Source organism: Solanum verrucosum, unplaced genomic scaffold (assembly GCF_900185275.1).
Source record: "Solanum verrucosum unplaced genomic scaffold, falcon-dt-bn FXZP01000181.1, whole genome shotgun sequence".
NCBI classification, from domain to species: domain Eukaryota; kingdom Viridiplantae; phylum Streptophyta; class Magnoliopsida; order Solanales; family Solanaceae; genus Solanum; species Solanum verrucosum.
Window position 1 is genome coordinate 1,552,718 of NW_026020407.1, and position 16,435 is coordinate 1,569,152.

The window sequence follows — 16,435 nt, forward strand, 5'->3', positions numbered from 1 at the left end:
AATATAGTTTATAAATCATGCATGAGTTCCTGAAAACATCATTCATAGCTTCTTCATAAATTCATGTAAATTAGGATTCATAGTCAAAATCATGATCAATGCATGGGTTCATATGGAATTTATTGGAAGACATGTAATTGAGTCTAACTAATAATAATATGATCAAAATCAAATAATTAAATCCATACAAATATAATCCATGAGGAATGTAATAAAACCTAACCAATTGAACTAAAAATTGACTTGGAGAATTTAGAAACCTTGGGGGTTCAATGGGTGAATGGAACCCATTGATAAAGACCTACATACCTTGAGGATCAAATCCTAAAATGGAGAAAAGGAGGCTTGAACTTGAAACCCTAGCTTCTTATTATTCCTGGCTCCTAGAGAGAGAAAAGCTTGAGAGGATTTTGGAGATTTTGGTGGAACGAAGGAGAATGGATAGATTAGGACTAAAAATCAGTTATAGGGGATTATTTATTGGTAAAATGACGTAGTATAGGAATTAGGTGCATAGAAAAAGACCAAAACACCCTTTAAAATAACTGTTGGTCAGCCCTACGATTGCGATCTATGGACCGTACAAATTCCTACGGACCATACCGTAGGTCAAGTGACTGGGCCCTAAAATCAAGGTCAAATCCTATGACTCATTTGTATGGATCGTCAAACTTCCTACGGTCCATAGACCCCATCTGTAGACCTTAACTTTCAACTCAAAATTTCAGGGACTTTTCTATGAAACTTCCTACTATCCCCATAGTTCATTCGACGGACCGTCCTTGTCAATCGTAGAATGGGTTACTGGGGCTTGATTTCTAAAATAATTTTCCCAGTTTCTACGAGACTGTTCTACGACCCATAGAACTTCCTACGAATCGTAGACTGATCTCGTGGAATCAAACTAATAGCCCTTTTTGGCCTTCTTTCCTTTTCCGAATTATGAGGTGTTACACAAATAAGTGCACATTGATGGGAAAGGTACAATTGAGATAAAATTATCCAAGTTAATGTGAAGTTTTTATATGATCTGCAATATGTCCCTAATTTGGCTCATAATTTGTTAAGTGTTGGTAAATTGATGACTAGTGGCTACTCAATTCCTTTTTTATGATAGTGCATGTGACATTACTGACAAAAAATCTGGACGCGCGATAGCTCGTGTGCCTATGACTCATAACAAAATGTTTCCTCTTGATATTTCAAATGTTGGTATTACTGCCGTAGTTGTTAAAGGAAATAATGAGACTAATTTGTGGCACTTACGTTATGGGCATTTGAATGTTAATGGGTTGAAACTTTTGTTTCAAAAAGATATGGCTATTGGCTTGCCAAAAATCAATGAACTTGACTTGTGTGAAGGATGTATCTATGGGAAGCATACTAGGAAATCATTTCCGTTGGAAAAAACATGGAGGGCTTAAGCTTGTCTTAAACTTGTACATGCTAATTTGTGTGGGCGAATGAAAACGAAATCCCTTGGTGGAAGTTGATATTTTTTAATGTTTACTGATGATGGAAGCCGCTTTAGTTGGGTTTATTTCTTGAATTCAAATCTAAAACGTTTGAGAATTTCAAGAAGTGTAAGGCATTTGTAAAGAATCAAAGTGGCAACAAGATAAAATCACTCACTCCCGATAGAAGCGGTGAATGCTTGTCTAATGATCTTAATATGTTCTATGATGAGAATGGAATTCGCAGGGAACTTACAGCACCATATACACCGGATCAGAATGGTGTGGCCGAGAAGAAGAATAGGACGGTGGTGGAAATGGCTCGAAGTTCACTGAAAGCAAAGGGTCTGCCAGATTATTTTTGGGGAGAAGTTGTTCAACCGATGTTTATATTTTGAATATCTCGCCAACAAAGGTAAGAAGCCCCGGGTAAGCCACATAAGAATTTTTTTGTTGTATAGCATATGTTTTGGTTAATTTTCACTCTAAGCTTGATGAAAAATCTACAAAATGCATGTTTGTTGGCTATAGTCTTCAATCCAAAGCATATCGTCTATAAATCCCATAAGTGGCAAAGTGATTATAAGTAGAAATGTTGTGTTTAATGAGGATTCAAGTTGGAACTTTAATTATGGGAACGTGATATCCAATATCCAATTGCTATCTACTGTTGAAGAACCTGTAGTAAATTTTTTAAATTCACCCCATTCTTCTCTCGTAAGTTCATCTGTTAGCTCATCAATTGCACCATCAGCAATTGTTGCACCTGATGAGTCTTCAGTTGAGCTGTTTCCACTAAGAAGATCAACAAGGGAAATAAATTGAATCCCAAATACTCTAACACTATGATACTTCTTGTCAATTTGCTTTGATTGTTTTAGACCCTGTTTGTTATGAAGAAGCAGTAGAACAATCTGAATGGAAGAATGCTATGATTGAAGAGATGCAAGCAATAGGAAGAAATTCTACATTGGAATTAGTTGATGCACCTGAAGGAGAGAATGCAATAGGGCTCAAATGGGTGTTTCAAACAAAGTACAATGTTGATGGGAGCATTTCAAAAGCACAAAGCTTGACTCGTGGTGAAAGGATATTCACAACAGGTATAGATTGTTTCAAATCACTGTTGCTTGATTTGAAACAGTGAGAGTTGTTTTGGCTTTGGCTGCGCAATTGCACTTGCCTGTGTATAAATTTGATATAAATTCTGCTTTCTTGAATGCCGATTTGGAAGAGGAGGTTTATGTTTCACAACCTCAAGGCTTTATAATTACAAGCGACGAGAACAAAGTCTACCAGTTAAGAAAATCTCTTTACAGGCTAAAGCAAGCTCCACGTGCATGGTATAGACAAATTGACTCATTCTTTCAAGATAGCGGATTCACAAGAAATGACAACGAGCTCACTTTGTACTTGAAGAAACAAGGTACTGATGAATTTTTGGTAGGCTATCTCTACATTGATGATATGATTTATATTGGTTCCTCAAAGTCTTTGGTTGATGATTTCAAGTCCAATATGATGAGAAACTTTGAGATGCCTGACTTGGGCTTATTGAAATATTTCTTGGGGCTTGAGGTGATCCAAGATAAAGATGGAATTTTTATTTCTCAAAAGAAAAATGCAGAGGATCTTTTGAAAAAATTCCAGATGATGAACTGTGGAGCAGCAGCTACACGAATGAATATCAATGAAAAGTTGTAGCGTGCATATGGAACTGAGAAAGCAAGTCAAAAATTGTTTAGAAGTTTAGCTCGTGGCTTGAATTATCTAATGCACACAAGACCTGACATTGATTTTTCTAGTTAGTGTTGTGTCCAGATTTTTGCAAAGTCCCACAGAGCAACATTTTGGTGTTGCAAGAAGAATTCATTGTTATGTTGCTGGTACAAAAGACTTCGGTATCTGATATTCTAAAACACCAAATTTCAGATTGCTTAGCTTGACCGACAGTGATTATGCAGGCTGCTTGGATGACCAAAAAAGCACTTTCAGAAGTTGTTTCAGCTTTGGTTCTGGAGCTGTGACATGGAGTTCAAAGAAGCAGGAGAGAGTAGCTTTATCGACATTTGAGGTAGAGCATACAACAACAACTTAGCAGCACGACAACCTTTATGGCTTTGAAAACTACTTGCAGATTTTAGTTATGAGCAAAAGGATGCTACTAAGATATTTTGTGATAACAAATAAGCAGTTGGTATGGCTAAGAATCCCTCTTTTCATGGGAGAACTAAGCATATTGATGTGAAATATCACTTCATTCGGAAGTTAGTAGCTGATGGAAGAATTATTCCGTCATTTTGTGGGACAAATGAGAAAGCAGAGGATATATTTACAAAATCTCTTCCGAAGGCTAAGCATAAGTATTTTAGGTTGCAGTTGGGAGTGTGTGATTTGAATCAAGGGGAAGTGTTAGTTGACTGATCCAAAAGTTTAATGTCGTTACTAGTAGTACTTTTAGGAGTCCTAATTAGTTGATGTTAGTCAGTTAGCAGGTCATGGGTTAGTGCTAAACTAGAACCTTATTATTTCTCTAGGTTTGTTTCTTTCCAAGTACTTTTCCAAAACTTGTATCGTTGTTTTCTGAAGGAATAGAAAAGATCAAGTTTTCTATCTGTTTCTTACTATCTTATTCGAGTAGTTGTTCATATTGTTTGCCAACAACTATAAGATCCTTAATATTTATCATATAGCAAGTTGTGAAATTTTCATGTTGAAAAGTGGTTCATGGAGAAAAATTGATAAATGTCCTATTGGCGTTTTCCCAATTTTGTATGATATGGAGGATTCTATGGCATTTGTACATGGAGAATTTCATTGGCTTGATTCATCAATAAATAGTTCTTTGATATTATTTGGTATTTCATATGAGGTGTATGGAGAGATAACGTTGCAAGAGGGAATCTCCTTGGTATTCAACATGGATTACATAAAATATGGCCTTTCGGTATTGGAAATACTGCTTTGTGTTTATTTTACTCATATTCATAATGGGCTCTACACATTCAAGTTATTGGGATGTGAAGGTTTTGTATGGAAGACATCCAAAGAATCATCTGGCTTATGGCCTCAATCTGAATCGAAATGTATTCAGAACGGATTTGGTTGTACAGAAAGCTTGACCTCTGTAAAGTTATTACTTACTTAGTGTTTACTTGTATAGGATCAAGATACTTTTTTCTTCTTCTTTGGGTAATCATATTCCGACCTCTTAATAATTTTTATGTGCTTAAGCTGACCTGAACATCATGGTTATCAAAAGAATTGTCTAAGACCTGTTAATCCTATATTAGGATGTCAAACAAGGGGGATTCACAGAGTCGCAACGAGTTAGATTTCTTTGTTTGGATAAAACAATGGATATCAAACACATTTTCTCACATGACCAACAATGTTACACATTTTCTCAACGATAGAAAAAATTGTAATTTATCATTAATTTGTACTTTCTACTCAAATTTATTTAAGTAAATATTAAAATCATTTTACAAGATTAGATAGTACATGACTTGGAATACACATGGAACACACGTGCATAGTACATGACTCGGATTACACGTGCAACACATGTGTTGAGGAGCTAGTATATAAAGAAGAGGAAGCTCTAAAAGGAGAAACCCTAAGCATTCAAATCAAAGAAACAGAGAAGAGGAGGCTCTCAAGATGACACAAAAGGCAAAGCTTTTCAAAGGTATTTATTTCTTTCTATTGAATCTCTATGTATTTTCTGCTTATTTGTATTTGTGTATGTGTGTGTGTGTGTGTTCCCTTGTAACAATACTATCTAAGTTAGCTTTGACGTACATCGACTATTCCACTGAATACCTATTATCTCCTAACTTAAAATCTTCGTAGGGGGGGTGAAGCCATAGTATTGTTACGAGTTCGGAAAAATCCATTAATTTTGGCAAAAGTCTTATATATGTGTTAAGAAATCTATTTAATATGTATAATAATGTTTCCAGGACCCAACAATTTACCTTTTCTAGAATCTAGAACCCAGAAACTCAAGATTCTAGATCCACCTCTGTTTAATCACAATTTTTAAATGCAGGGAAGAGAGTTGTGAAGCATTCATAGGAAATAAATAAGATGGATGTTGATGGCGCTATGGGAATTCACTTGCCGCAAGATATAATTATGGAAATCTTTAGCAGGCTACCTGTGCGGTCTCTTTTTCGATTCAAATGTCTTTCAAAGTTTTGGATGACGTTCATCTCAGAACCTTACTTTGTGATGAAGCATTTCAATCATGCTCGGAGAAACCAAAATTCCCAAAAAATTCGTCTTGTTAACCAAAACCTTTCCTTCCAATATTGTTCTTCTTTGACATCTTATTTATCATCAGTTCAACTGGTAGACGATGTACAACAAGAACTTGATTGGCCTTCTAGCGATAAACCAAGGAGTTGCAAAATATATTGTTGTTACAATGGGTTGGCTCTTTTGGGGATTAATGAATATAAATATCTTGGTGACATCAAACTTTTGCTATGGAACCCCTCCACGAGAGAATCAATAATACTTCCTCAAACAGGATTTTCAGTGGCATTAGATTTTACTTGCGGATTGGGATATGACTCAACTAGTGATGACTATAAGATCCTTAAAGTTGGTCACCAATCATGCAGTGAACTTCTCTCACTAAAAAGTGGTTCCTGGAGAAAAATTGGTAAACATCCTTCTGGCATTTACCCCGTGAGGTCATCTACTATGGACTCTCTGGCATTTTTACATGGGGCATTTCATTGGCTTGGTTTGTCACTAGAGTATGTGGTTTCATTGGATATTTCAAAAGAGGTGTACACAGAAATACCGTTGCCTGATGGGATGTTCATGGTTTCCGACGTTGGTCACATCCAACATGGTGTTTCAGTATTAGGAGGAATGCTTTGTGTTCATTCTACGCAATCTCATCCGTGGAATTACAATTTCAAATTTTGGGTATTGAAAGACTATGGTGTCAAGGAACCTTGGAATCAATTGTTTAATATACGAAGTACCTATCTCTATGCAATCATACCGGAATACATGTTTTCAGATGGTGAAGTGTTACTCCGTTGCAGACATTTGGGACGTGGCTGTGTTTTTCAGACATCCAAAGAATTATCTGGTTTATGGCTTCGATCTGCTCCGGAAGATATGGATGATGGATTTGTCTATACAGAAAGCTTGATCTCACCAAAATTACTTGCTTAGTATTTACTTTTGGTGCAGTGTAGTTGGAAGTAGTGTTATTCTTTTTCTTGAAATATTGCATCTATTGTAGCTCTTCATTGCTTATATTTAGATAGAGAACTGTCTAAAATCTGTTCGGATCGTATATTACAATGTCAAACAGGGTGATTTACAGAGTTGTAACGAGTTCGATTGTGCATTGGATATATTTTGTTTCATAATGTCAAAAAAAAGTGAGTGTATCAACTTCCTACATAGTTGAAGTAGTCACTTTTTTAATTTAAATTGCCCCCTCCATATCTGTCATTTCTCTAACTCCCAACCATTAAGGTATTTAGTTTTTTTATTTGGGGATTGGGATATTACTCAACTTGTGATTACTACACGATCCTTAAGATTAATCACAAATCACATACTGAAATTCTCGCGCTAAAAAGTGGTTTCTAGAGATTAACAGATAAACATTCTACCGACTTTTACCTCTTATCATCTTATACGAATTCTTTGGCATTTGTACATGAAGCATTTCATTGGCTTGATTTGTCAATGAATAATTATGTGGTTTCATTCAATATATCATGGCAATGGGGCGATGCGGGGTGGGTTTTGTCAAACCCACAAAATCCCCAATCCACTCTGCCCTGCATACCATGTTTTTTCTATTTTCAACCCGCCCCGTTCCGCCCAAAATAAACCTGCTTTGCCCCGCCCCATTTAAGTTTTTATTATTATTATTATTTACATATACAAATATTTTAAAATTTTAGAAATTACCATTATTATATTAAAAAAATTTAAAATTTGGTCTTAAACTATTTTATTAGGCTATTAGCTAGCAAAATTGATAAAATATCATTTTAGAAAGTGAAAACCTAGACAGATTTTTTCTTTTAAATTTTTACCATTGACAAAAGTTTATCAATAATTAAAAATAAACTCAAACTAAATCCCAATTTTAAAAAGTAAAAAAAAATGTGCAGCCATCTAAAGCAATACTGGAGGAGACCCGCCCAACCCCGCACCCCCGCAAAGTTTTAAAAAATCAAGGCTTTGATCCGCTCCGCCCCGCCCTGCACCCGCTTAGAGATTGCTCCGCCACGCTCCGCATTGCCTTAAACCCACACCCGCACCACCTACATTGCCATCCCTATTTATCAAATGAGGTGTGCAAAGAAATATCTTTGCTGGAGTAAATTTTTCTCCCCATGGAGCAAACACGATGTTTCAAGTGTTGGGAGAAATGCTTTGTATTTATTCTCATTATGATTATCATATGAAAGAAAGTTTTAAGATTTGGGTAATGAAATACTATGGCATCAAAGAATCTTGGATATAATTGTTAATATACAAGGTATTGATCTTTATTCAGCCATGGAGAAGTGCTACTCTACTACAATAAGTTGAATCATTTTGCTACTATCTTTAGGACATCCAAAGGACCATATGGATTATGGCCTCAATCTGGTGCCATTAAGAAAGGATTTATATATACATAAAGTTTGTTCTTCCAAAAATTAATTAGTTAGTATTTGTTTATGTATGAATGAGTCACATCTTTTTCTTAAATTTATTTTAATTGTAGTCATGTCACAACCTCTTATGTGTTTTCATATCATAAATTGAACTCTCTTGTGCACTTTAGTTGGATGCAATAGTACTTCCAAATCCAAAAATTTCACAAGAGGACTTTTGTACCTGGGATTGGGGTATAACTCGACTAGCGATGACTATACAATCCTTAAGAGTGATAGCGAAGAACACAGTGAAATTCTCATGCTAAAAAGTGGTTTTTGGAAAAAAACTGATAAACATCCTACTAGTGTTTTTATACTATAGATTCTTTGGAATTTGTACCTGAAGCGTTTCATTGGCTTGATTCCCCACTGAATAATTGTGTGGTTTCATTTAATATTTCAAATGAGGTGTATGAAGAGATACCGGTGCTAAAGGCAATGATTTTATTTTCAAACCGGAAAGGGTAAATACGCATCATTTATTAAACAACAGGTATAGATGTAAAACAAGGATATCCGCTCTAAATCGTAAAGTTAAAAGGGTATAATCTCCCCTTTCTCCTTTGTGTATTTAACATAAGACTTGCAACAATATCAGTAAAAAATTAGTACCATTTTTCATATAGTTCACCTTACCTATAATTACAACAACTAATTTAAAACTTGATCATGAAAATTCTTGTATTCCACCAAGATAAAATGGATGGTTCAAGGAAAAACCAAATTCAGATAAAACACAATGGTTGACACCAAAACCAAAAGAATCCAAAAGAGGTACAAAGTGAATAGTAAATTCTTCACCATGTAAATGAAGGGAGCACATATGTAGGATATGCATTGTTTTTCAAGGCAAGAGCGTGTACAGCATCATCATCTGCGACTTCTCCAAATTTGCCAAGTCCAAGTTCAGCAGCATGTATTCCGCCTGTGATTAACGCTGATGCAATTCCAGCTACATTTGCGCCTTTGATATCATGGTGAAGGGAATCCCCTATAGCAACACAATCGGAGGCATCCACAACAGAAGCCATTTCCATAGCTGACTTGTATATTATCTTATCAGGTTTACCCATCCATTTCACTTCACCGCCAAGTTTTTCATACGTGGCTGCCAATGTTCCAGGCATAACACGCAGAGCTCTAGCTTCAACAGTTACAAAATCAGGATTTGCTACTACCATGGGGATTTTCTTAGTAGCACACCGATCCAGTATCTTCTCAAGTTCATCAAGATTCATAGGAATTGCGGCACCAGAAGAAAGCCCCAAGGCTTCAGTTCCGTGAGCCAAAATAAAATCAGCTTCCTTGACATTTTCTACAACTTCTAGTCCGAGGCCTTCAAGAGATATAGCACCCCTGTCACTCCAAGTCATGTGAATACACGATCTTCCTATTGAGGCAAACCAAGCGTCTTCTCTCGTTTGAAGATACTGATGTGTTAATTCACCACTCGTGATGGCACCAATAAAGAGTGACGGGTCAAATCCAAGGCTCCTCAATTTTTCCAGGGTTGTAGATGCTCTTCTTGAAGAATTACTAATGATTACCATCTTTGCACCAAAAGTTGCCAGCTTTTCTAAGGCCGAAATGGCACCAGGATAGGGTTGTTTCCCATCATGAAGCACACCAAACTGATCCAGAAACCATGCCTTGAATCGACGACTTTCAGCTAGATGTTGAATTCCATTCAAAGTTTGAAATTTAAGCTCGGTTGGGTTTGATGATTGAACTGATAAGCATCTTCCCATCATGGTTCAACTCTTCTCTGTGTGTGAAATTTGTGATTTAGGTTCTCGATTTCCTCTTCTTTTAGTCCAATTACCCGATTGTTTATTAAGTATACTAAAATTGAAGACACAAAATTGGTTCAAATTCTGCAATAAAACAACTTACAGCATACCCAACATATTCCCACAAGTGCGGTATGGGGAAGACAGAGACCTTACCCCTACCTCTCCCGAAGGATAGAGAGATTGTTTCTGAAAGATCCTCGTCTCAAACAACACATAACACAACAGCTATACGGAGGTAGAACAAGGATAAGCTAAACACAAGAACTGCAATACACAACTTACAAGATAAAATTACAGGCAATAATTAATTACAATTTTCATACCAAGGAAACAAAAAATTAATTCTCACCCAACAAAATAGACTTAGCATTCGATAAACAACAACAACATATTCAGTGTAATCTCACAAGTAAAATCTGGAGAGCATAAAGTGTACCCAAACCTTAACCTAACTGAATTTTCACAACTTTGGCTAGGATTTGATTCCCCTACCCCTCACCCCCAATCTTTTAAGAAAAAGTCAAATCAAGTAATTCAATCTATCCTACAAAACCAACAAATTCAAATTGGCAAATCTAAAGAAACTTGAAAATGAAAAAAAAAAAAAAAAAAAAAAAAAAAAAAAAGAGCAGAAGCTAGAGAGGGGAAAATTAGACAAAAACTTAAAAGGAAAATACCTGAAGTTGTAACAACCCAGGCCCCAGCTGAAAGTAAGGATGAAAAATGATTTTCTCAATTTATATGCTTGACGAATCCAAATCTAGATTTATGCTGAAATGACCAAAATGCCATCCGTGTTAATTTTATGAAAGAAAAAAAAAGCAGACTTGTCCTATAAAAATATTTAATTATTAGTGTATGCTTCTAACTCCAAACAAACCAACATGTGCACTTAATCCGTCGATCCACGATACGAAATTACGCAATGAATTTACTATTCTCTATCCAATAATAGTTGTCCACTTTTTATTTAACACATTTCTTAAGAAATAATAAATAATAGAGGTAATATTATTTGTCTTTATTCAATTTAATGCTTTGAAAAATGTGTTAGATTATAAATAGTATTTAATAGCAAGGGTAAAATAGACACAAAAGGTAAATTATCTCTTGATTTTCTAAATTTGACAAGTATTGTTGGACAACTATTTTCAGTATAGTAGATAATTATTATTGGACGGAGGAGGGAGTAATATAAAAAGGTACTTATCTATCCATTAATAGTTGTCAACTGTATTATCTGGGAATGTCCAATAATATTTGTTCACTTTATAAATAAATGAATAATGAGATTAGAATGCACATTGGGTGGAGAATTTGAAAACAAAATTGTTAGGTGAAACTAATGTGGCATTACTCCATTGTTGATACAGAGAAGGGTCTAAAATGTCCCTCAAGTATTTGAATTAGTACAAAATTACCCTCCATCCACCTATTGGTCCTAAAAAACCCCTGGCGTTCACCTTTCGGCTCAAAAATACCCTCGTTATTAATCATTTGACTCATATTTGCCCTTATTTTTAATAGATCCCTTAAAGTAAAATTATTAAATATTTATTAATTATATTGTTTAATGTCATTGGTCCAAATTTAAACCTTCTCAAATAAATAATAAAAATGATAATTTTAAAAATTCTATTCTTCTATAAAATCACTTATGATTCATATTTTGACCCGATACATGACTTGAAAATAATATTGAAAAAATAATTAATTTCATGATATCTTCCTATTGGCCTATTTTAAATCGACCCAATTTATTATAACGTAACATAACTCATAATGGGGATCCAACTAAAATCCATACTTACCCCTACTGATTGCCCATCTAAAAAAATTATTATTTCCATTAATATAAATTTTTCTCTCAATTATCCAAATGTTTTATTCATTTTCTCTTTTATTCCTTTTTGTAATCTCCTATTCCTAATTAATTAGGATATCCGGGACTCAAACTTGAAATGAACTCACATATTTATATTCTTTTAATTAGTATTATTGTCATGATCGGATGAGGGCGGGGATAAGAGAAATAATTATTTTTAATTTTGGGTACACACAAAAGAAAAATGTAATATTTACATATATTTGCTTAATTAAGTAACCTTTTATTGAACTAATTATTTTTATATGAATGCATCGTTATTTTCATCCTTTTTTTCTCTCTTATTTGTCATAAATTGAAAAAAAAAATTAGAATGGTGGGCAATATTCAAATAGAAAAATGGAAGAGATAGGAAGTGAAGGGCCGGGGAGGGAGGAGTGTAAAGAGTAGATGTCTAACATTTTTATAATGTTAAATTTACTATGAAATTCAAAATCAAGTCAATCATGTGAGCTTATATATTAAGTAATTTTAAATTATTTTAACGGAAAAGGGCCTAAAATACCCTTAAACTATGAAATTTGGTACAATATTACCCTTCATCCACCTAATGAGTATGATCTGTTAGACATAAGGGTATTTTTGAGCCGAAAGGTGGATGTCAGGGGTATTTTAGGGCCGATAGATGGATGAAGGATAATTTTGTACCAATTCAAATACTTGAGGGGCATTTTAGGCCTTTCTCCGTTGTCGATATTTAGAGCTTTATTTGGATTGGATTAGGCGTAATTTGGTTGTTGGTCGGGACAAAAATAATTTGGGTTCATCTAATCAATCACAACCTTCCACATATCTATTTTAAGATTGGAATCAAATATCAAATGGATAGTATATTTGGCTCAAAGTATAATAAAAAGAGTATATTTGGATCGAAAGTATAACGAGGATATTTGGACAAAAAATATAACGAGGATATATTTAAACTATTTTTAATAGAATATGGGTATATTTGACCATTTTTCGTTTACCATATTGTAAAATATCGAAATCAAACTTCAAAATACTGAATTAAATTGGTATGGTAATGGTATAATAGTTTTAAAAATCGAATACCGAAATTATGGTACCAAAACTTTCAAATACCTTATCGTACCAGAATTTGAACAATACAATAGTAGTATGTTTATTAGCCTTTTTTTATTGTGTGATTAATTTGAGTCCCTCTTTTCATGTATAGTTAATTCTATTTCAAGTTTGAATGGGAAAGAAGGAGAAAGTTCAGACATCGAAAAAGCAATTTATACGTTATCACAGGTCCAGTCCTATAGATAGAAACACTGCATTGATGTACATAAATACCTCCTATAAGATTAGGTGTTGAAGACAGTGCACAGTAGAGCTCTCTTGGTAAATGAATGACACATGGTAGTCACGTAATGAAAACATGCAACATGAGTACTTTGTTATGTTTAGCTTCGAAAGAGTAAGAAAAAGCATCTAACTTACTAACTAGAAAAATTAAAAGATCATTTTTTTCTAAGATTAAGAACGATTTCTAATATTGAAGTTTTGCTGAACTTTCTTCAGTTTTTCCAAAGTAACATGATGTAGAAAGATCCCACCAAAATAAGTTCATTGGGCCTATATAAGTTGAGTAGTTGTAGTGAAGTTACAAAAGAATGCCTGAATTCTCAATGTAAAATGGCAAATGTTGAGTTTTAAAAGGTGTGAATGAAAAATGAAGAGTTGCGATTTTTATGAAGAGTTTTTACTTTTATGAAGAGTTTTTACTTTTATGAAGAGTTGTGACTTTTATGAAAGGTACCTTTCCGAAAGATTGTGACTTTTCCAAAGGGTTGTGACCTTTCCGGTAAGGCACAATAAGAACCTTTTTACACTATCATTTATTTTCTATAAATTGAGGGATTTCCTCTCATTTTAAGAGAACCAATTTTCTGGACTTCTTCTATTACTACTAAATCTTGTATACTAAGTGTACTTTAGTGTCATTGAGTGGTTCGCTGACATCGTGGTTTTAAGTACTGATACACTGGTGAGTAAGATCATTCTATCCTGCGAGGATATATTCCATTAACCTCAAGTACTTGAGGGGAATAATTTCCTTAAAGGGACACAGTGCATTCAGTGGGCTCGATTTTCTTCTTTGAAAAAAATATTTTGTATATTGTTTCTAATATATTTCTGATTCTATTTTCTCTACTAGTTTTAATTTTTGAGTTTTAAAAATACTCTTTAAACTTTGTTGTTTTTTACCAAGTTCTTCAAAGTTTTGTTCTAAGTATCTTAGTAATACAAGATGAACAACATTCTTAAGGAAATTATCTTCACTATTGGTATTTCTTGTATTCTACTGATTGAGGGAAACATATCATGGAAGTAGAAGATTAATGCACTACATCTTCAGAACTCGGTGCCTTGTTTAGCAAGCGCGAAGTGAGAATGTACCAGAAAAATTGGTGGTATTCTGGTTAAACATTAAACCAGGTAACCTTCTTATTATTTATCTAAGGAGGAAAATAGTTTCTACAAGTTAACTCTTTTGACATTTATCATGTATGTCTTTGGAAAAAGATCTGCAAACCATATGTTTTTGAATGATTTTTTCTTGGCAAACAGTGTTGCCTTTAAAATTCTTTAGTTTGCAGAATGAGATAAGCATATTTTAGTTAGATAAAATAGTATGTCAAAATGTTATAATTGGAAGACTATTTGAAAAGAAAAGCATATCTATATGATAATCTAAGAATATGTTTTATTCTGTTTGGAGATTAAAAAAAAACTTTTGTAGTTTTGTACTCCGTGTGAAATCTGATTCTGTCTGATTGTTGCATACTAAAAACTTTTGTAGTTTTCTACTCTTGATAAATTAGACTATGCAATTGGTTTGAAGAATATGAAAAATTCACCTAATAAGTCAATGTTGTACTTTTGATTTTCTATAAACTTCATTGTTAAATAGAAACAAATTGTACAAAAAAAATTGTCTTTATTGTTAGTATTCTAAGTATTAAGTGGTATGTCTATTTGTGATAGAGGAAAAAGACCAGTGACTTAGAGTTTGTGATTTTGTGCCTCTATGGAATGAACTTTGACTTTGTGTAAAGATTGACAAAGGGAATTAAAGCACTATAATTCTATTGTAGAATAATATTTCAAAAGTGGGTCATGTTGTCAATGACATTTTGATAGTATGGAAAAAAAATGTGTGGAACAACTATTTTCAAATACTTGAAACATATTTTTGAGATCATATTTAAAATGTGGGGGTTATTTGCTTATGATAAAGATAAAATTAGACTTAGTGTCTAATTTAAATTTAGAGCACAAGATATGAAATTTAATGATACTTTTGTATTATGTTAGTCCCACAAAATTATTGGAGTACATTTGATATCACGGTCGTTGAGTTTCTCTTTTACTAGTATATGGTGTGACTAGTATGAAACTACCAAACATTATATATATATATATATATATATATATATATATATATATATATATATATATATATATATATATATATAATGTTGTGATTTTTCATAAAAATATATGTCTATTAAAATAAAAGTCCTTCTATAGACATGAATATTGGTGAATAGTCATTTGTCATGTTTTGTAAAAGAAGCATTTGGACTATATTGCCTTTATTGGACCCGATGAAACTTTGTTCATGGGTAGTTCTGTAACAATAAAATTGAAAGTTATGGAAAGGTCCTTCTGAAAAGGACATTTGACAAGGTGTTGACTCTAAACAATGTTTGTATCACACAAAATTGTAAGAAGTAGAAACAAAATATTTGTGAGAAAAAGCTACCTGACGGAGAGCTTTTCAAACTCAATATTTTTATTTGTTCTTATTTGCTTGAGTCAAACTGTTTGTGACATGAACGCTTGAGACATGTCAATTGCAAAACCTTGTAAGGAAACTGATCAACTTAGAAGTTTTGTCTAACTTTGAGTGCAATAAATAAAAATGTCAACTTTGTGTGGAATCTAAGTATTCTGAGCATTCTTATAAATCTGTTGAAAGAAATTTTAATCCCTTAGAGTTGATTTACACTGACATTTGTGATATGAAGTCAACACAATCTCGTGGTGGAAAAAACTATCTCACAACTTTTATTGACAATTGCATTTGATACGATTATGTCTATTTGCTGAATGGTAAGGATGAAGCAATAGAAACATCTAGGCAATATAAAATTGAAGTTGAAATCAGTTGGGAAAAAGATAAGAAGTGATAGGGATGGAGAGTATAAATCTCCTTTTGCATAAATAGATTTGAAAAATGGAATTATCCATCAAACTATTTCCTATTAACCTTAATCTAATGGAAAACCGAACGTTGAAAGAAATAATGGATGCATTACTTATAAGTTCTGATTTACCACAAAACTTGTGTGGAGAAACTATCCTTATTGCAAAAGGGAACAACAAAAAGTTTCGTCTTTTCAGAAAGAAAGCAATTTTGTTTGTTCAAGACACAATCTATTCCCTATGAGAAATGGAAAGGAAAGGAATCCAACTTGAAATATTTCAAAGTGTGGGGGTATCTAGCCAAAGTCCAAGTTTCTATTCCTAAAAGGATTAAAATAGGACCTATGAATTGTGGACTGTAAAATTAGACTTGAGTAGTTTAGTGAAAGGTCT

At 33.6% G+C, this 16,435-nt stretch overlaps 2 protein-coding genes across 3 annotated transcripts; one reads left to right on the plus strand and one right to left on the minus strand.

The window, feature by feature from the left end:
* Window positions 1–5,546: 5,546 nt before the first annotated feature.
* LOC125840560 (F-box/kelch-repeat protein At3g06240-like) lies at window positions 5,547–6,653 on the plus strand. Its single transcript, XM_049519531.1, has one exon. The coding sequence runs from the start codon at window positions 5,547–5,549 to the stop codon at window positions 6,651–6,653; it is 1,107 nt and encodes a 368-aa protein (XP_049375488.1).
* Window positions 6,654–8,740: 2,087 nt separating this feature from the next.
* LOC125840528 (uncharacterized) lies at window positions 8,741–10,756 on the minus strand. 2 transcript variants are annotated; one of them, XM_049519504.1, is made up of 2 exons: window positions 10,617–10,756; window positions 8,741–9,911 (listed from the first exon to the last, which is right to left on the minus strand). In XM_049519504.1, exon 2 carries the CDS (start codon window positions 9,895–9,897, stop codon window positions 8,944–8,946), a length of 954 nt encoding a protein of 317 aa, XP_049375461.1. In that variant the 5' UTR covers window positions 9,898–9,911; window positions 10,617–10,756; the 3' UTR covers window positions 8,741–8,943. The 2 variants fall into 2 exon arrangements, with proteins under 2 accessions (XP_049375461.1, XP_049375462.1); XM_049519505.1 differs by lacking the exon at window positions 10,617–10,756 and adding an exon at window positions 10,382–10,403.
* Between the last annotated feature and the right edge of the window lie 5,679 nt (window positions 10,757–16,435).

Bases quoted from the DNA above. Each gene is read 5' to 3' on its own strand.
- LOC125840560 (XM_049519531.1), top strand. From the start codon at position 5,547: ATGGATGTTGATGGCGCTATGGGAATTCACTTGCCGCAAGATATAATT.
- LOC125840528 (XM_049519504.1), bottom strand. From the start codon at position 9,897: ATGATGGGAAGATGCTTATCAGTTCAATCATCAAACCCAACCGAGCTT.